This window comes from Corvus moneduloides, chromosome 3 (assembly GCF_009650955.1).
Source record: "Corvus moneduloides isolate bCorMon1 chromosome 3, bCorMon1.pri, whole genome shotgun sequence".
Lineage (NCBI taxonomy): Eukaryota > Metazoa > Chordata > Aves > Passeriformes > Corvidae > Corvus > Corvus moneduloides.
In genome coordinates, this window is record NC_045478.1 from 29713585 (window position 1) to 29736210 (window position 22626).

The window sequence follows — 22626 nt, forward strand, 5'->3', positions numbered from 1 at the left end:
TTGTAAGAGAAGCAGCATTACCTTTCCCAAAAGAATCTTTTACAGAACTGGCTACTTCATTAATGAATACTATTGACGATATGCCCTTTCATAAAGCACCTAGCAGATGCTGAAACAATAAGCTAAAATTAACAATTAGCTGGAATTTACATCCAAAAATTTTCTCATTCCCTATTTTCCCATTTGTTGACACCTTTTGATTAATCCCCTTTTTATATGCTAATGAAATGAAACACACAATTTCTCCATCATATTTTAGGCATTTAACTGAAACATACAAGTTACTATCTTGCTTACTGCGATATCTCTGTTGTCAGTGGAGAGACAGACAATTCTAGGGCAGACCAAGTAAGATCAAAATGAATGTCTCTGCTGACTTAATTTTATGATTTTGCTAAATCTGAAAAGAACCACAGTTGAAAACATAACAAAAATTCCAATAGTGACTCAGATGCTAATAATAATCATTTGAGAAAGTGATTTATATACAGTGATAAGTTTTTAAACACCGGTGATTTTCATTGTAAGCTATTGCAGACTAGACAGGTATGTAAAAGTGAATAATCATAAGACTGTGGGAGGAGTTCTGGACAGTTCAAAGCAGAGGCTTTGAAAATACAGAAAAAATCAGACTGCAGTGTGATACACACTACTGGCCAAGTAATGATATAAAATTGTGTAATAAGCTCATGAAGCTGTCCATAACTTACAGCATGTCTGGAAGTGTCTTTAAAGCATATACAAGGCTACAGGCTGATCACTCTGGTATCCTGCAACGTATTACTACATACCTAAGTATTGTTCTATTGTCATTAAAGAAAATTTTATTTAGTATTTGGTCTGAAGCTTTCTGATTCATTGGTCTCATTATCCATTTTTAATGCGTGTTTAAACCAGATACAACATTTTAGATAAGTAGACTCAAAATCATGTAGCTAATTTTATCTTCTTCAAAAGAAATACAAACATCTAGGGAATTTTTCATCTGTCATTTTCTCTGCTTGGTATACCAAACATATTAATACACCTGTACTCAGTGCCATTCTGAGTACACCTTTTCTCCTCCCTTTCTTAGGTCTCAATTCACTCCACTCCAGACTGCTACACTACACACCCTGCAGGGAAATACCTGCTCCACCACATTCTTCACCACAAGCTGCAAGGGAATATCTGTTCTGGTGCCTGCAGCACCTCCTCCCCCTTCCTTTACTCATCTTGACTTCCACTGAGCTGTTTCTCACATATTTTTTGCTTTATTCCTCTATACCTGTGCAGCGTTTTGCCTTTTCTTAAGTACATTTCACCCAAGGTGCCCCCATCTCAGCTGTGAGCTTAGCCATGACATGTAGCAGGTGGGTTGGAGCTGGCTGGAACTGCAGCTTGAACCAGGCACTCTGTATGATGATAAATATGAATAAGCCCCCTGAAGAAAGGGTATGGAGTCTAGATTACTTTTGGGTATCTTATCCTCTTATTTTTTTTTTTTTATATTTTGCATCCTTTTAAATAATAATGGTATCAAGTAACAGCCCCTTCTTTTGCATGCATGAAAACTCTTTGTAAAGATGGCATTTTCTTTTCTCCTAGCTAAATGAGATTCTTAGAACCATATAATCATAGAATATGCTGAGTTGGACCCATTGGGATCACTGAGTTCAACTCATGGCCCTGCAAAGGACAGCCCAAGAATCACACCATGTACCTGAAATCAATGTACAAACATTTCTTGAACTCTTGGTGCTGCGACTATGTCTCTGGGGGAGCCTGTTCCAGTGCTCAACCACCCTCTGGGTGAAGGACCTTTTCCTGATATCCAATCTAAACCTCCCCTGACCTGAAGCTTCAGGCCACTTCCTCAAGACCTGTCACCAGTCACAAGAGAGAAAAAATACCTGCCCCTCCTCTTATAAAGAAGTTGTAGACTGCAATGAGATCTCCCCTCAGTCTCCTGAACCCAAAGACCTGGGAGTCCCATCCATCCAATGAATGCAGCTGCTGCTTTCCTGTTTGCAGGCTCAGCTAGCAGCCAAAATGAACATGTATGCCAGAGATGCACACATGTAGGAGACACTAATGCAACCATCTACATAGACAACCCACAGATAAGGCATTGCCTTTAACATCACCCACTCAGAATTCATATGTACAAACAGCCAAATCCTAGTCCTCTTCTCTGACTGATCAGGATTGAAGCTTGCTAGTAAAGATACACAGCCTCCTTACCCTCTATTTCCCAAGGACAGAACACTTTTGTAAACCCCCTCAATAGTAGTGTGGGACCCTCAGCTCATCTAAAATTGATGCCCAGATCCTGTGCCTCCTACCCTCCAGATAGTGCAGCTTGAAGTGTGCTGATGAACTGCACATACACACATGTGCACATGCACATATGCACACACACTCAGAGACCAGCTCAGAGGAAAATATAAGCATTTTATCTTCCAAGTGGCTCTATCACTCTTGCTCTGCTCTCCACTTGCTGGTGCTGGGACTCTCACCTGCTCTGATTGGCACCAGGCATGGGAGCCACCATTGCTGAGTCTGATGCCTTTTGCTGGCATTAAACTGACTCCCTTCAGACAAACACTTCTACAATCTGTGGTCTCTCTTCAGCTTGCTAATGCTGAGACCCTAATTTACTCCAACTGCTGGCACCAAAGACATTAGGCCCATTATCACCAATGGTCTAACTCAAATTAGTGACACCAAATTCAGGCACTTTTTTCTCCCCAGTTCTGGCACTGGGACCTTAGAACACATAGATGGGGAGAGAGTAAGATTATGTGGAAAGAGAGTTAAGAAAAGATTTAATAAAAAGAATGGATAGACTACAGTGATTCAGTGCAGGTCTCAGTGAGACGAGTACTGAGCAGCAACTGCTTGCACACTTCCAGCCTATTTTTCCCTCCTTCCTCTCTGTACCCACCCCATCTTTGTTTTACCTGTATTCCCTTTCTCTAAATGCTTCTTAATAAGTCTAAGGGTGCAAATTCTGGTATGAATTGGAGTATTCAATCATAAGAATAATGGCAAACCTAAAGCTAGCTGTTTGCTGTTATGTTAAAAGTCTTCTTTCAAAAAAGAGTGAAGAAGGTTTTGAGAGCTCAGTGAACGAACTAAATAATTAATAAAAAATCCCCCACATAATTGACATGACAATTTACATTGCTTGTCTAATAGATCCGTTCTATCCTTGCAAACACAACTTGGACTCAGCAATCTTTACTTATTTTGAATAAATGCTTTTGAGCATTTTTAGTTTATTATAATTTTATTTGCATCCCATCAATATAGAGTAACAAGTATTTTTAATATTTTCATTCAGATCATGTGAAGTAGTTACTGCCAGTCTTGCCTCATTTTAGAAAAAAGGTAGGACAAAGTTTGTAAAATCCTAAACATAATGTGCACAATCTTGTTTTTATGTTTTGTTTTCTGTATGCAAGTTCAACTTCAAGATAGAAGAATGTTTTGAGTTTTCTACCAATTTCACACAATTAAAATAGTATACAACTTACAAGATTCATAATTACACAACTCACCTTGGCTGAGAACACAATAGAGCTGCAACGAAACAACAATAGGAAATTGTCTGTTTTCCTAGAAAAACATTTGTTTTCACATGGGTAGTATTCTTTCAGGAAGCTATTCTTGAAATTGCCTTTGTACTAGCAAATATCTTTACACAGGACCATGGGAAGACATGTAGACTTAAACCACCACATTTGGTGAGAAAATAATTGTAAAATTACACTGTATGTTAGTCAATCAGTACTACAGAAGCAGGAAAAAAAAGTTAAAATCCTTCTCCTTCTAAGATACTTATGCTTAGAAACAAAAAAGGATTCTCCATTTTCTTCTAGCTAAGTGAAGAATAAAAAGGCAGCTAGTTACACTCATAGTCTCCTTTTCTCCTTCTCAATCCTTACCATCTACTTGGAGAGTAGGTTGCAATGTATCTTGCCCTCCAGTAGTTTGACATGAAACTATTTTCATGTCGTTATGGGTTTGGATTTACTGCATCTGGAAGGGTGTTCCTGCTGTCTCATTTCTCCTCTCCCTCACTATGTCAAAGTTGAAAGGATAAAAAAGATTTTTGTAGAGAAAATTTCAAGAGTGATGTGCCTACAGAATTTGTGTGAAAGGTAAATGTTCTAAAAAGATATGGACCGGGGGGGGGAGGGGGGTAGGAACCAGCTCCAGAAAACTTTACTAATGGAATTTTTTACTTTTAAAAAAGAGGTGCTTTTTCAGTTTTCTCAGAAATATGCTGAGCATGATGCTTCTACAGTGAAAGAAAGGGAAGAAAATGAGAATATAAAACAGATTTACTAGGATTTATAATTCAGCATGTCTATCCCATTTTTTAAAAAATGTAGTTCTATACAGACTTATTTAAAATATCAACAAGGATCTTCAGTCCTTCACTATGAAAATAAAGATTGGCTCTTTGATCCCTCTAACTCCAGTATGCTTTTTTTTTCTTTTAACTCTTCATCTCAATGTAATGATTTCTTTGTATTCTATAATTGACAAGGATAAGTGATGCTTCCAAGAAAGAGACATTTGGAAAAGTTTTACTGTCCTTGGATATTCAAGAGCTAGCTTTATACTTAGCTCCTTCTTAAAGAATGTTCTTGTGAATATTAGTGCTTTTCTCACATCCATACAGTGAACTTCTGCTGTGAAGCACAAGAATAAATAGTTTTTGACTCCTATCCTAATCCCCCAAGAAAGTGTTTACATAGGATGGTTTTAGATACATTTTTTCATACAAGCTTCTCTCAGGAAAACATCTTATTTGTCCCATATATCATAAATAAACCAATTAACTCCCTTCTTTTTAATCAAGTCACACCCCTAAATCATGACATTATTGACTCTTTAGATTATTTCCAACCTTTATTTCTAAAACATCTATAAGAGGATGTTGAAATTATGAATACAAATGTCATGACCATTCAAAATCATTCATCCAGGAAGAGTTCTGATTCTTGTGAATTCTGTATTTGAGAACCAGTGAGTCAGTGATTGAGAGTCTTACTCTGTTATACTGCCAATAGAAGAAAGGTACTTGTGGATGGGATCTGATTGTGAAAAGCTTCTATCATTTATAGAATGTACATGAGTTCTATCAGTACATGAGTAATTTGGAAGTCTAATTTTTATATTTTACAAAACCTATTTTTAAAAAATCTAAGGATATGGCAAACTGTGCAATAATCATCTAAAATCACTGTTTTAATAAAGCAAAAATTCATACCATTATTACAACAGATAAAATTGTTATTGTAAGACAGGGAAAAAAGGTATTTCCTACCTGTAAAGCCCTTGTCACACTCACAAAGAAAAGTGTTTGGAGTAACATTGATGCAGTTACCATTGAAACATGTAGAAGGCTGGCACTGTCCAACTATTTCTGTACAATTTTTACCTATGTCAAAGGAATAATAGGAACATTGAACTTTAGTAAATATTTCGAGGGGTTGGTGAATGTCAAATTTATAGCTACAATAAATGTCAAATTTATAGCTACAATATAGATATGCAAATGGATAGATAGGTATTTGTGCTAACATTGTTCATTAGTTTGCTCCAAACTTACTGAAATTCTAAGGCAAGTCAGAAAGATATTAATCTGCTTTTATATGAGCTACTGTGCTCAACCTCACCTAATGTATAGTTACAAATTCACATATAGCTTAAAGTGCAGAAATGCTACTAGAACTGTGGTATTTATTTCTTTTAACATGAATCTAACTTACAATTTCTTTCAGCATTGAGAACAAAAGATGTTCTCATGTTGAGTGGAAATGTGAGAATATTTTTAATATGCAGCTTTCTGGAAATTACAATTTCAGTTATAAGTTGTTTATGCTATTACAGCATACAGGTCTAAATACCATATAATTATGCTTGCCTCTTGAATTATTACTATGGCATTATTCACACTTCAAAAAGTTTTCAAATTTCTAATACACTTTATATCAAGGAAGGCATCTTTTCCTCCCTCACTCTTTTGTAGCCATGCATATAATATATGGTTGTTTAGTCTCCTAACTCTTCTTGTTTACATACAGCTTATTTATGGACCAGTATTGTCAGTACAAAATGAGGGCATTACCTAAAACTCTCCTATATAGGCTAACAAAATGTTTTAAGCATTGCTTGTTGATAACATTAAGAATGATGATTGCTTTTAACAAAATTGCTTGCAAATTTTTTCATTAATTTGAGTTTAATTAGTACCAGACACTTTTGATACTATTCTTTTCAAAGAATTTTACACAGCCTCCAGTAACAATAAAGGAAATATAAAACATACTGCATACCATCAATGTTTTCTACTGTCTAATTGCACTTTTAATAATTACAAAAATATTTTTCTCATAACATTGACTTATTCATACCTGCATAATCTATTGGGAAATGCATTAGTAACCAAATTATTATGCACTTTGAAAAGCAATTAAAAATAAATTACAGCAATCTTTATGCAACATAAGCTTCATTTGTATGAAGTGTGTTCTATGAACCTCACTTATTCCTGAGTCATCAGCTGTGCTTCATAGCATAGCATTGCTATAATGAGACCATAGATGTTCAGTCCAACAGAGGAACATTACAAGAATTCTGCTCCACAAGTACAAAAAGAGCTACAAAAATTCTTTTTGTGATGAGAATGAATGTTTCTAGTACTTTCTAAAACGTACCCAACCTCTAGTGGTCTGAATGCAGGAACAACATCCCCAAAATTTCCTTAATTCACTTTTTTTTTTTGTCCATGAAATAAAGATAATGATTAGATAAGAATTTACCCAGTCATGTTGTACTCTCTGGTATTGTAATCCGAAACCAAATTCAGTTTCTTCAATGAGTTTTGGGTAAGTACTGCAATATTTCCTAATAGGATTACTTGATTTTTTCTTTTTTCATTTGTGACATATTTAATTTGGTGATAACAGTTTGTTTAACAAATTTCCTTTGAAAAAGACTTTAGGGGACAGAAAAATCTGGATGAAAAAATTAAGTATTTTGTTTTGCATATCATTCTAATTTAAGGTTTGACTTTTCAGTTAGACCAAATTTTGATTTTAAAATTTCACTAATGTAATTTGAAAGGTCTTTAAACTGAAAATGGAGGGGAGTTTTGGCAGGTTGAATGAAATGCTCATTTCAATGAAAGCATTTACTTTTTTTCATCAGTTTGGTTAACTGGCTATTTTTGGGGAAGCTTACTCCAAATTATTTATGTTATTTGGTCTAAGAACCTGAACTGCAGAAAAAAAAAGAAAAAAAACAGTTACTTCTGTAAGTCAACAAGTACTTATTAATGTCTCATGCTTAAGTAGGAAAGAAGCATGATAAGAACTTATTCTGTTTTTCTCTACAATGCACTTATGAATGTCAGCAAGTACAAACTATCTTCAAATGCCTGCACAGTCTCCCATAAGTGACTCCATGTAAAAGAGACTCTGCAGGTGTGGTAGCAGCAGTGGGCAATAATATTAGACAAAAGCCTTGCTAGTATTGTTCTTATTGTTTTACAATCTATTAAGGAAAGTGTATGATCGTTTATACAGTGTATGATAACACTTATTCCTAGAGGAGAAAAGAAATACCTGAAAATTTTGGAGGACATGTGCATTCGTAGTAATCTCCAGAAAGTTCTGATTTCTCAGTGCAGGAGGCATTGTTGTGGCAAGGTTTAGTGGAGCATATATCAAACTTCTGGCAGAATGTTCCTGAATACTGTGAGAAACAATGGCAATTATATGCTTTTTCCCAAACATGGCTTAGACATTTTCCATGCCCAGAGCATAGTGGTGCATCCAGAGACTGTTGGCAAAACTGCTGCTTCACTGTCACGTTCAGACGAAGGCCCATGTTGCACAATAGTGGACCTCTCTTGTGAAGTTCTGCAAAATAATGAGTTCCAACACCAAGCCAGTTAGGGTCCACTTGCTGCAGTCCTCTTATCTGGCAAACAAAAATCAACTGCTCTTGAAGAAAACCAGCTTTAGGGCAGTTAATAAATTCTTCCTTGGAGACATTTACCAAATTCATTCCATAGGACTGAAAGGATGGCTCAGAGGAGATGAAGAGACTATCACCTAATTGAAGCTGTAAAGGGCATATCTGAGGGATACTGATGTTATGTTCTTCAGAGATTTTTCCAGTAATACTTTTATTCATATTCCAGCATTCAGTGTAAAAGTCTGAACAGATATTTTCCCTCGGTGTCCATTTTATTACGGTAGGTTTTGGTTCTGCTCTCCATTCAGTAGTCATTTGCCTCTCACATATTACCTGCCCATTCACAATGCAAAGTTGAAGAAAGCACACTATCATGCAAAATGCTGATTTCATAGTCATCGTTTCACCTGACCAATGGAAGTTTTCTTTCACATCTGCTTCATTCTGAGGATAACTTCAGAACACTTGTTCCTTAAGGTTCACATGTATTTTCCATGGCAGCCTAGGAATTCAAACAGAGGAAACTATTTCTGTTTCCACACCAAATACAGTTGAATATTGAAACCTCATTACAAAGCAGAAAATGTACAACAAATCAAGGGCAACATCTAATTAGTAATGGGAAACTGGATTAAGTCAAATGAACTGATCAGAACTGCAACACTGTAACAAAAGTCAGTTTTTTCCTATTTTTATTCCTGATAAATATTTTATATGTATTTAGTGCATTTCATTGTACTTGTGTGCAGAAGAGAAAGAGCTCAAAGTCATACTTTTCTTGTTTGCTCCCTCTGTTGACAAAACTAATGCTAATAAAGTTGAGATAGGACATCTGAGGCAAAACAAGGAACTAAACAAGAACATCTAAGTTCTACTCACAAGCTTTAACCAAAAATATTTTTCTGATAATCATTTAACAGTTTATTATAAAAGTAGATATTCCAAAGATGTAGGCCTGAGAATTTTAACTTTATGAAGAAAATATGCAAAGACAACTCTTATATGTTCTTATACATTCAACAAAACCCTTCATTAAATCCTTACTTTTCAAAGAATATATCTGAAAATGCAAGGTCCTTAATCATATGCTTGAGACTTTTGTGTATTACAGTCAAAGACAACAGATTACAGAGTCCTCCAGGACTATTTAATGTATAGATTAGCCTTTTCTGTCCCTTGAATATATCTAGCAGTTCTTATTGCATGGAGATGAGTGATTACAGAAAGAAAACCAAAATAAGATCATGAAGCTTTTGCTTGGAGTCATAATGAAAATGATGAAAACACAGTATTATGTTAAATACCTTAGAAATTTTCATTAGATTTGCATTAGTTAAATTTGTCTTAAATACCATTTTTTTTCTCTTTTAGTCTTTTTTCCCCTCAACATCCTTATCTGACACTTTCAGATATTTAGATTCCCCTTAAAGATGGTGGCTCCTAAACTGATATTTACAAATGAGAAAATTATTCTAAAGAATAAACTTTATCTTACAAGGGAAGCCATTCAATGTAAATAAACAATAGCATTTATAGTTTGATGATATTTGCTCACATTGTTCTCATTTTTACACAGCATGTGTTAAAATCATGTGGATGCATATTTTTCTACACCTGCACACACATAGTTTTATTTGGTTTGCATGGCCTAGTTTTGGTTGGGGAGGGCTAGAGGGGCGGCTTCTGTGAAAAGCTGCCAGAAGCTTTCTCCATGTCCAGCGGAGCCAATCCCAGCCAGCTCGTAGATGGATGTGCCACTGGCCAAGGCTGGGCCAATCAGAAATGGTGGTAAGAGCTATGAGATAACAGATTTAAGGAGAAGAAAACAAAGTTATAGAGCCGTTGCAACTGCAGCCAGACAAGAGCAGAGTGAGAACATGTGAGAGGAACAGCTCTGCAGACACCAAGGTCAGTGCAGAAGGAGGGGCAGGAGGTGCTCCAGGTACCAGAGCTGAGATTCCCCTGCCGCCCATGGTGAAGACCATGGTGAGGCAGCTGTGCTCCTGCAGCCCATGGAGGAGACCCATGCCAGAGCAGTTGGATGCCTGAGAGCAGGCTGTGAAGTTGTAGGAGGCCCATGCTGGAGCAGGCTCCTGGCAAGGACCTTCAGACCCATGGAGAGAGGAGCCCATGCTGGAGCAGGTTTCCTGGTAGAACTTGTGACCCAGTAGGGAACTCATGCTGGAGCAGCCTATTCCTGAAGGACTGCACCCCATGGAAAAGTATCCCTCACTGCTGCAGTTTGTAGAGAACTGTTGCCTGGTGGATGGACTGACATTAAAGAAGTTTGTGGAGAATTCTCTTCCATGGGAAGGTCTTCTCTTCCATGGGAAGGTCTCCTCTTCCAGAGCAGAGGAAGAAGCAACCTCTGGTGAACTGATCATAATCCCCATTCCCTGTCTTCCTGTGCCTCTGGGGTAGGAGGTAGATCTGGGGAAGAGGGAGGGGTGGGGGGAAGGTGTGTTTAAGACCTAATTTTACTTTTCATTATTCTGCTCTGATTTTGTTAGTAATACATTAAATTAATGTCTCTAATTCAATTTTGTTTTGCCTGTGACAGTATCTGGTGAGTGATCTCTCTCTGTCCTTGTCTCAGCTCATGAACCCTTCATCAGGTTTTCTCTCCCTTGTTCAGTGTGGAGAAAAGTGATGGAATGGCTTTGGTGGGTGCCTGGCATCTACCCAGGGTCAACACACTTAACACTGATCTATCACAAAAGTGCACGTGGATTATGACACTGCTTTAAGTACATGATTTCCTTAAATGTCCTCATCTTCCCCAAAATTTTTCAATTGAATTTTGGTCCATACTCTGGGCTAGACTGAAATATCAAAAAAGAACAGAAAAGATACTGTTTGAAGAAACCTTTAGTTGAAGAATTTAAAACAACTTAATGACCTGCTGGAAATTATACGATACTATTAAAGGGTCATATTCAGTCTCTCCTATTTTTATCTAAATTGGGATGAACATCTAAAATGTAGCTATGTCCCATCAGTAAATTGCTGAACATGTGAACCTGTCCCAATGACCTTTGTGCAACAGAACACTGTGTTGTGGCCAGCACTATTCAAGCCTTTGAAGATACCAGGAAAGCGTGGACTATGACTAACTAGTAGTAATAACAGGAGACTTGGGGTTTAGAATATTAAACTCATAGGGGGTAGAAACTAGATTGTGATGCTTCTCCCAGAATAGTTTTCATTTTAATTTAATTACTGAATCCCAATTCTGCCTTCAAAGAGTTTCAGTAACTCTAGCCACATAGCTCCAAAGCTAGGCAAGTATGTTAATTTCTAATTTTCTCTCTCTGACTCTGTATTTTCATCCCTGGGAGTTAACTCACCATAGAAAGAAAGAAAGGACACAGCCGTGCAAGAAAACTACTAGTCTCGCTGCTAAATACTCATAGTATTTCTATTTTGAGACCATTCCATTATCTTCAGAATCTCAAGATGTTCAAAGATACCATTAGATAATGGGGTATCAAATATGTAGTTTGGGTCATTTAGCGTTTTGTTCTTTTAAAGTAGCAGTCTTGAACTATTATGTTGATTATAACTGCTATTACATCTGTCATTGTTATCAGGTATAAAAGTCTATGGTCTATATTACTGCATAGATTTAGAAATCCCACATTCAGCAGCCCATCTTTTCATACCTATTTCATAATAAGATTTTCTCAGGTGTTACTCAAATAGACCTTTACAAATGGTTATTTTTTTCCTTTTAGATACTTCAAAAAGAAAGCTATTGTATGTCTAATGCAGAAGAGTTCTTGCCCACTTACATTTTGTCCTTCATCCATGTAATTATGCATCATTCTGGTGTCAAATACAAATTTCATTTTTACTGGTAATAAAAATGTGCTTCCTCACAATATTTATGTGGGATAAATATGAACTATTTTAAAATAAATGGTTGGTAGCATTTTAAGAGTTGTTATTCTTCACAAAAATAATTATTAGTCTTTATGTAGCTAAAAAATTATTATGGGAGCACTATAATTAATAAAATTAAATAAACAAAAACATCCTGTAAAAGCAATGAAAAAAACCCAAGTCAAGAAGACATTGTTTATTTAGCAATAAAATCATGAAGGAAAAAAAAGTTATAGAGTGAAGAGTATAAAAAGTAAAACACTGTGCATGAAATACATAATATAGTATTAACATATATTACTTAGAAAATCAGCAAAGAAATAAATAACTGCAAAATACTGATGCCATCTCATGAGATAAAATCATGTCATGAGATGAAATTTGAAAGGGATTATGATAACTGTTATACTTCATATCTGCTTTAGGCAAGGAGAAAATCTTCCTATTTATAAGCCCAGCTGGTTCCATGTAATTGGTGAAGACTAAGAAAAGTTCAAGACTCAGATTTGTGTGGACAGAGAGATACTTGAAGAAAATATAACTCTTAAACTTACATAAGGCTGGGTGAAAAGCAGCACAATGCTCTATTTTGCACTAGAGGAGAATAAAGCAGGTAGATTTATGGAAGACTCCATCAAAAATTAATCCCAAATTCTCTGCATTCCAGTCCAGCATTTTGAGGATTGTGTGTTCTTTCTATTAATAACTGGTATTACATACTAATAACAAAAATACAGTACATTGTAAGTGAGATTGGAGAAACACCCACAGATGATATATGACTTTAGCAACTTCTCAAGAAAAAACAATCTGTCAAAGAAGAGAATAAGCCAGGAGATGTTTAGTAACATCATGTCACCGTGTTTTGGCCAAGAATGAACCTCCTCTTTCCACCTTCTCACGTCACGTGAACACTTTGTTGAATTCTTGCCCGTGCTTGAGCAGCTTTGGTAGGATGGGGCTGCAACCTTGGATCAAAATTATATGAAATAACTGAGAGGGTGCTGTTGGGGTGGAGGGGGGCTTTCTGGGTGCTCCCTACCTTCCTCAGGAGCAGCATTTAAGCTCAAGGTCTGACCCTTCAACCTCACCTGGGCTATGCTGCAAGTGAGCTGGTACTTGACCTTATATCTTGATTACTTGGGCCTTGACCCTGACCTAAATATTTGACTTACTCTCTTGAGCTCAGAGCCTGTCTCCTCTCTGTGGATCTGTCTGGGTACCAGTGGGCTGTTGGTTGCCTCTGAGTGCCATCCCCAGACACTCTCTTTCCCATATGGGTCCTATGGGATGGGGTCTCTTGCCACTAATGTCACTGTTACTCTCCCCTTCCAGCACTCCACCCTTGCATGGCAGCCTATGTTTGCTGCTCCCCGGGACTGTGATACTGTGTTCACATTACTTCTGATGTGTATTTAAAAACATCAAATTTAAGCATTACTTAATACAATAAAGGAAATAATAAATATATAATAAAGGAAAAGCCATATATTACAGTGCCTGCAAAATTTGACTTCCACTCTCTATGTTTCCAATATGCACTAATTTTCTCAATGACATACCAAGTGGTCCTTTGTACCTTTTTACTTTTCATCACAAAATGAATGATCCTTAGGAAATGATGCATTATTTATGCCAATCCTAATTATTTGCAAATGATTCTTTCCTTATTTACTAGGCACCATTTGAAACATATGGCATTTGCTGAAGCAATACTGAACATGCTAGACAGTGAATCTACCTACACCTCAAAATACAGAACCCTTATTTCTACCTTATAGTTGTACTATAAATATAGACAGAGTAGTGATGCAGACAGTGCTGAACTTGCTTATCAGGGTTTCTGGTGGCTAGTCTTACTCAACAATCCCCATAAAATGATGTTAGGTATAGCAGTATCAAGCCAGGGAATTTTACTTTACTCTAGTTTACTATTAGCTGCCGTGGTTTAACCCTGTCTGACAGCTAAGCCCCACACAGCCACTTGCTCATTTTCCCCTGTTGTGATGGGGGAGACAATCGGAAGGGTAAAACTGAGAAAGCTCATGAGTTACAATAAGGGCAGTTTAGTAGGTAAAGCAAAAGTTGTGCATACAAGAAAATCAAAACAAGGAATTCCCACCTTCCCATGGGCAGGCAGGTGTCCAGCCATCCCCAGAACAGCAGAGCTCCATGACATGTAGCGGTGACTTGGGAAGACTAACACCATAACTCTGAAAATGCCCCCCTTCGTCCTTCTTCCCTCAGCTTTATATGCTTAGCACGACACCCTACATGGTGTATGGAATGGTATGGAATATCCCTTTAGTCATCTGGGGTCAGCTGTCCCAGCTGAGTCCCCTCCCAACTCCTTCTGCACACTCAGCCTCCTCATTGTGGGGTTAGGAGCAGAAAAGACCTTGGCTCTGTATAGACACTGTTTGGCAATATCTAAAACATCACTGTGTTATCAACACTGTTTTCATCACAAATCAAAAGCACAGCCCCATACTGACTCCTATGAAGAAAATAAACTCCAATCCAGTCAAAACCAGCTCACCAGCCAGCCTAAAATTCTGTTTAGTGATTCTGATAGTGAGAAACAGGATCACAGAAATAACATATACATAAGCAACCTGTACACCCACACTCAACTGACTGTTTGGAGTCTGTCCCATTTCCTCCAGGATAGTCGTAGGAGGCTTTGGTGCAGTATGTAGCAAACTTTTTCTGCTGCTCTGTGCTTAGTATTTGTGATACTCATTCCTTAATGTCCCTGGTATCAGTTGACCATGGCTGAAGTGTCTGGGGATGTGCATACCCCTTTGTTGTAGTGTCTCTGCTCCAACCTGTCTCCAGCCCCTATCAGCTACCCACGCCTTCCTTATATATGCTTGAGCAGGGCCATGAGTTCCTCTGGCTTGATGACACCTTTGCACAGATGGGTTTCCCCACCCAGAGACTTCAGGAAATGTCTATGAGGAACAGAAGGTAGTTGGTGGCCTGATCTCACTAGAACCTACTACTCAAACCCGTCCTCTGTGCCTGTTTCACCCCACACAGCTCTCATTTACCTCACTCACAGTTTTTGCATGCTCAACACAACAGCATAAGGACTAGACATCTGCCAAAAAGGCAGTTGAAGGAGTTATAGAAGAAAAACAGATCTAGAAAAAGTGTTTCAAGTGGCATAGTTTCACCTAAATAAATCAATCTATAAATACACACTCTTTTCACCTGTTGTCTTTATTGTAGTTTTCTTTCTAAGACCATGATGAAGCCCCTGACCATGTGACCGTGACTGTGGCCTACTTAAGTCAAAGAGTCTGTGACTAAAGAAAATTATCAGTAAGGGGAGATTGCAGCTACGATATACACTAGGCAAATAGCACAACACGGTTTAAATAAAGATTAAATTTCTATGTAGAATCTATTAGTGTTTCATGGAGAAGTAGGTTGAAAAACACAAAAGAAAATCAACCTCTGATGTGATTCTAATTAAGAGTGTCTCTCTAGCAGTGGCCGTCATGTACTGGGATTCAACATGCCTGCAGAAAGAATTAAAGTGAAAAAAAAAGGTCAACAGTTGTCTGTGGTAACCTGTTAACCCCCTGATTCTGTGATGCCATGTTCCCCCTCTTCCCTGCCCTAGCCTCAGCCATTCCCTCGGTTTCTCCCTATTGGCTCCTGTACCCCAACCCCGGCCTGATAAAACCGCCCCACACCTAGACCACGAGGTCTCTCTCTCTGCCTCCAAGGGCGCCAGGACAAGTTGTGAATAAAGCCATCTTACCACCCTCATGAGAGACCTTTTTCTACCTTCTTCATCACCACTGCACTGTAACGCTGCTGGCTGCCAGAGCCAGATCGAGGGGCTGTCCAAAATGGACTCCGGGATGCGACTGATCACACGGCCCTAGGAAACCCCTGCTGTGCTCACAAGGAGCTGCAGCCTGCTAGGCAGAGTCAAGCGGTTACAACAGTTGCCCTCGGTTTCTAAAGAGAAACTAATAATGAGTTAATTTGTTAAAATAATGCTTAAAACAGGGCAATGCTGTTAAGTGCTCATAGGAAAAACAAAGATTACATAAGGATACTGTATTAAAGATAAATTAAAAATTGTGTACCATTAGTCAGGGCTTAAAAATAGGTAAAAAAGGAGTTGGTATGTTTAAATTTAAGAGTGTGGAAGGGAAAGCAAGAAGCAGACCTTACAATGTGAAATTTCCCATAAATAAATGAAATAAAACCATCACAGACTCTGGCAGATTGAATGTGAAAACAGATTCATATGGAAACAGAAGAGGGAAGAAAAGAATTCAAAGAGCAAGTAACAGTATCAAAACCAACAACAAATCTCTAAAAAGACAGCAGTAACAGAAATCCTAACAGAGACCCTCCATGACCAATAGATATTTTAATGATGAACTTACTGTTCAGTTATGATACAGTGTCATAGTGGATCATATTCACACTCAGTGAAAACTGTGGTTGCAATACAAACTAGAGAAGAAAAATACAATATCACAAGCTACTGAAAATTACATTCTCTCTAGTCCCACTGACCACTCTGCTGAATTTCACAGGTTTGTTGTATTCACTCATGATGCTTATGATGCCTGGGGATTAAAACAAATTGCTAGAAACAGTAACAATGGAAATTGTTAAGGAACACACTGTTTTTTGTGGTGAAATTCCTTTCTAATGTTTCTTAATCTACATACTAATTTATATTAATCATATTTAGTTAATTGCACTACAGCTCTATTAAAAGAGAAAAGACAGAAGTGGTTTGAAGTGGTTTTAAATGTGTTTTGTCCTTTAACACTGCTGTACTTGACAACACAAGGTCCACAACCATGGACAAGAAACCTTGAGCCCTTACTAGTCATAGCACAATCACACAGAACAAGGTCCTGGAAGTGACCATCAAGGATGATGATAAAGAGCATTGACATTCATTGAAACATGTATGGAGTGTTTACTTCAGTTACATTCCTTCGAACTCTTTGTCTGACTAGTGTTTTATGAAGAATGGAATGAAAACAGATGGAAGAGGATACACATTTCTCTTGTCCATCATCACGCTACCTTTCATTTGGTTTTTAAACTTTGAAAATATTTAGCCATGACAGTAAAACATGTAAAAACTTTTTTTAAAGTGGAAACGTGATTTTCAAGGAGAATGCATGAAAAATATGATGGGCAAAGTAAAAGTGCAAAATTATTCTAAATGCAAAAGTTAAGTTTACTCTATTTTCTTGTCGTATATAAAAGCAATATGTATATTTGAACTGGATTATTACTTTGTTTCCATTTCTTTTGAGTTCCTACAGAAAGTATTTCAGAGGTGCATTTACAGTAAACTTTTTGTTAAGATCAAAAATATGCTTCTGAAGCTAACTTAAAATTACCACCATTTAGCATGCTTTAGTTCACATAAGGCAGCAATCTGACAAAAAGAGAATCTTCAAATGAAACAAACCTGAAAGAAACACTTCAAGAATGTAGCTAGTACACCCCAGTCACTAATGGATAGTTGATCCATATCTGTAAGGCTAGTCTGCAGTAAAACCCCCAAATGAACAATAGTATGAATATCATTCAGCAGTATCAGGTAGCTTCACAGCTTCACTGCTTCACTTTAAAAATCCTCTCTTACCTCGCCACACTGCTTGAAAACATAGACAAATCTGTTAACCGAATGTGAACTGAAATAGAACTAGTTTCCTAACATATTCCAGGAGTTCAACTATATTGTATTCAATAGAATTGGTCCTTAATTAGAGCAAGGGAATTAAGACCAATCTCTCTGAAAAATAGCATAAATCTTGGAAAGAAAATTAATTTTCATCAACTCCAGATAATATACGTTAAGTGAATTCCATTCAATACTCTGTTAGAGAAACTATTAGCTTGACTTGTTCATGCTTAAGGAGACATATTATTCAAGTATGGCTTGACTATTACAGTCCATGGTGTCCAACTTTAGCTGATGATAAATAGAAAGAAAGAACAAGATAATTGGAGACTCCTAGATGTCATAGAATCAAATAATGCTTGTGATTCGAAGGTATCTTAAGGATCATCTAGTTCCAACCTCCCTACCATGGGCAGGGACACCTTGCACTTGCCCAGGTTGCTCAAAGCCCCATCCAGCCTGGCCTTGAACCCTGCCAGGGTTGGGGCATCCACAACTTATCTTGACAATCTCTTCCAGTGCCTCATCACCATCAAAGCACAGACTTTCTTTCTAACATCTAATCTAAACCGTCTTCTCCGTTTGAACCCATTACTCTTTGTCATATCACTGCAGTTCTTGATGAAGGGCCCCTGTCCATCTTGTAGGCCCCTTTCAGACACTGGAAGGATATTATGAGGTCTCCATGAAACCTTCTCTTCTCCAGGCTGAACAGCCCCAACTTTATCAGCCTGCCTTCACAGGAGAGCTACTCTAGTCGCCTTATCATGTCCCATGAAGATAAGGGGCTAATGTGCATGTCTCAAAAACCAATAGTCAGATGACTATGGAGACAACTAGGGATTGTTGGTAAGAACATGCTGTGAGAAAGAACTGAATGTGGCTGGAGAAGGAGCCCATACAGAGGTGGGGCAGCACTTTTCTGAGACAAACTCCGTGTATTGGCTCCTGGAGAAGAGCACAGCACAAGCTGCAGGTTAAGAAGCAGGCATGGACTGTTGACCAAAGACAGACCCAGTAGGAGGGGCTCAAGACCACCAAAAAACCCTCTAAGCCCTCTGGCCCATTTCCAGAAAGGTCTAGAAGAACTGACTGCTTGATAATGAATTTGAATAGAAAGCGAGAGACTCAGCCCCAGGGCAGGGAAGACCCGTAGGTGTAAAAAGGCATCCAAATGAAGCCCAGGTGATGTATCTACATGTGGCCGTGACTGATACAATGGCCATGTCTATAGTAATAATCAAGCATCAATTTATTTTATCAGTTCTGGAAATGGGAAAAAACATTAATCTTCTATATTATTAAACTGTTAGGCTGGCTCTTGGAACATTTGTGACCATTACCATGTTGTAATTTAAAGTCAGTTCTCTAAGAAAATTTTTCAGGCCAAGAATCATTCCCAATAGGCAGTCAGAGTGCACACACATTTTCTGGAGGCTAAGAAAAAGCCATAGGCTGGATAGGTCAGCCAATCCCACTAAGCCTCAACACTAGACAACAGCGTCTGAAAATATTCAGTTGTTAGAAAAATGTCTTCAGGCCTTTAATGAAGGATATGCTTGTAATATTTCAGGGAGTTTGGAAGCACAAGACAAAGACAATATCTATGTCTGTCTGAAAAACTAATTGCCCAGAATATGAAACCCAGAATAAAGGTTTAGAATATATGAGTGCTGTTTTACTAGTATTTTAAAATCTATATGATAGCAAAATAATTGAATCTGTGAATAATGATAATAAATTAATTTGTATGACTCACAATATTAAAGGGTTTGAATGATAATTGTCAGTTCAGTAGTACTGCATTTTACTTAATCCTAGACATTGCTAATTCAAATTCAACAAAGAGATTTTTCTAAATATTCCATAGCTGCCAAACATGCACTATCAGCAAATGAAATATGTTAGAAAAACAACACAGAAAAAATATTTAGTGATGAAATCTCATTCTTAACACCATGTGTAAACAGAATTGTAGAATCATAGAATCATTTAGGTTGGAAAAGACCTTTAAGATCATCAAATCCAGCCATAAACCTAACAGTGTAAAGTCCAACAATAAGTGCACACACAGAGGGAATGCATACTCACTATAAATAACAAGGTTTATAATCTATGTTCCTAATAGGCCTCTTGGAAAATTACTAATAAATTTGACAGAAGCTGCTGTTTAATGATAGGATTAATAAAGTCATTCCATAATTTAATATATTTTAAATTAAATGTACAGCAGTATATCTAGGACACAAGTGAAATTGAATAACTGGTTTATTGTTAGAATTTTGCAAGTTAGTACTTTGCAAGAATTAAATCACCACTGTGCCTCCAACTACATTCTCCCTTACGCTGACTTGGAGGGCTTGTTTCTACTGATAGAGAATTTATCTAAGGCTTTTTATTGAACTTCGTAGCCACATTCTTAAAAGAACTAAAAAAAAAAAAAAAAGAGGTAATTAATGCTGCTTATTAGAGATATATACCATTTTCTGTGGTTTTAGTTACCTCCATCATAATTCTTGCAGGAATTCACAAAATAAAGATTATGGGACAACTATATTTCAGGGATAATGAAAAATCAGAAAGCTCACAATTTTCACCAAATGTATTTTGAAAAACCAGAGTAAATAGGCAAATGAGTCAATCCTTCTACGCCTTTGGAAATCACTTTAACACTGAATATTAGGCAAGTCCTGTCAGTAACCCGAGTTCTAGCCATCCGAGTTAAGCTGCAGCAGGTACACAGGGAAAATCTTTTTCACATATGGCACAGAAAAACAAAGTAAAACTCAAAGCCAACCCTTCCACTAGTCAAGATGAAATTAATAGAATTTCAACATAAATTTTGAAGAACATATCATGTGGCTTGTATTAGAGAATTTCAGTCTATGTCAAAATGAAAGAGCTAACAAGTATAATAGAGAAATGAACTTGCAATTCTCCTAAAACATCAACTAAAATGACACTTGGGTAGTAACCAAGACTCTACAATAATCCTTAAAGGAGGATTTTAGCTGATGGTGGAAAAAAAGCAAACTGTGGACAGGAAAAAAAACTGCATCAACATTATTCTCCAGACTCTCATCACAAATAATGAACACAATGTGTTATATTTTGCTGACATAAATGTCTTAGTGTTCCTGAAAGAGTATTCAAACTCTCTACTTGTGAGGAAGCAGGTATCGTCACCTGGTTCAGTTGCAGAAAAGCAACATAGCGCAGAGAGTTTTATAAAACTGATGAGGTTGTGCTTGTATTTAATTGCCTGTAAAGATCTGGTTTGGACCTCATGCTGCTTTCATTCAAGTGACGATTTTATTCAACTATACTTGTGTTAGTAGACAAAGCAGAAATACTTGTAGGCTCAGAGGCAATAGGATACTGATGCATCAAAATTAATTTACATTGGTATCTGAAATTCGGGGGAGGTTCTCTTAAAGAAACACTGCTGTAACAGTAGATTCTGGATCAGTAAAAAACAAAAATTTTACTCAGAATCTCGTAATAACCTCAGAAAATTAATTTCTCACACAACTGTGAGAGATTCCTTGCTGTTCACCTGATCATTCATGGAAAAGGTGCAGAGCTTTTAGCTCTGAGGGAAGCATGCAGACTGCAATTTTCAGAGAAAAGCAGAAACTGGCTCATGCTTCCTGCTGGAAGCACTTCATTTTCCCAGTAGGCTTTGGTAAAACTCAGTAGAGCTCAGGGGGAAAAAAAAAAGGAAAACAAAACTCTTGGAACACCTGACAAAGACGAAAAAAATCTTTCCATAAATTGTAAAACTAAAAGCTGATAGATGGCTGCTGACCCCAATGCACTTGCAACTTTGAAATAGATACAACACTTTTTCAGGTTTTTTTTCAGGAATGAAATGGCTTTGAATTTCTAGGATTGCTAGAACAGGATATTTAGAAGTTAGAGTTGATCAGACAAGAAGAGAAGTATTTTTAAGCAGCATCACTAATACCTCTGTGTAACTGAATGGTATGCTCTTTCCTGGGGTCCAGCAATTTTCAGAGGTCTTTTGGATTGAAAAACTACGCTATTGTCTCTAGATAAGTTAAAAAATCAGTTTTTCTTGTAGTCTCTGAATCCTCCTTCTATTCTTTCCGAGACCTTCCTGGCTCTGTTCATGCTTGACAGTCCTTGCTACTGAGGTTCTGCTCACCACCTGCATTGTAAGAGCTTCTTCAAAGCTCAAACTGAGATGCAATTAAACAAAGCAGCATCTTTTCCTCTTTCCATAGAGATATCTGTATGCATCCATTAGGGCAGGGAAAGCACATAACTCTCTTCTCTACTGCCCAGCCACACTTATTTTTACATATGACATAAAACAAAACACAGTGAAAAAAATAAAATTTGCATCATCTTTCAGAAGCTGACGGAGACAGAAGTAGAAACTTATAAAATCAATTGGTCAAGCTGAGAACTATGTAAGTCCTAAAAGCAAACCAGATGATATACCGTCCACCTCTTGATAAGAGTGATTGAAAGAAAACATTTATTCCAGACTGTATAATTTAAGTACTAGGGGAAAAGTTTCTGGGTTTTCAAGTTTTATTATACTTATTTTGGCATTAAAAATTTTATGCAACATTTGTAATGAAAACATTGGAATTTTTTTTCCTAAAGTCTAGATTTTTTAGCTTGAGTTAGTAATAGCATCAGTCATGGTGGTGCCTTTAGCATAGAAAGTCTTTAAGAAGACTTAAAACTGATGTTTAACATAGAGCAAACTTGGAATATTGTATTAACAATTATGTAAGTAATATCTAAAAACTCAATTCAACTTATGGTAGGTAAAATGTCTTCCAAAGCTTTTCAGAATTTTATATCAACATTCTAGAAGCTATGAAATATATATAATTCACAATAATTTCTTTTCCACAATTACGTAATGAAAAAGGTATTAGTATAAGGTATATTGATTAACTCATCAGGGAATTCACCTCACATAATTGAGATTTACAATCTAATTACATTTTATTCTCACTTCTGTGTCTTGTAAGTTTTCTGCTATTTTGTCAGCTTGTTTTGTGCATAAGCATTCTTATTCAAAATGCAGGATCTGTTTAAAACATTTT

General features: G+C 37.1%; 1 protein-coding gene across 1 annotated transcript in view; it reads right to left on the reverse strand.

Annotated features, from left to right (window-relative positions):
* Positions 1-22626, reverse strand: part of EYS (eyes shut homolog) — an 855823-nt gene that overhangs the window by 748334 nt on the left and 84863 nt on the right. Inside the window, exons 2-3 of the mRNA XM_032104713.1 lie at positions 7623-8479; positions 5321-5434 (exon numbers count right to left, since the gene is read on the reverse strand). Of these exons, the coding sequence (XP_031960604.1) occupies positions 5321-5434; positions 7623-8376 (868 nt within the window). The 5' untranslated portion in view covers positions 8377-8479. The remainder of the gene's footprint in view (positions 1-5320; positions 5435-7622; positions 8480-22626) is intronic.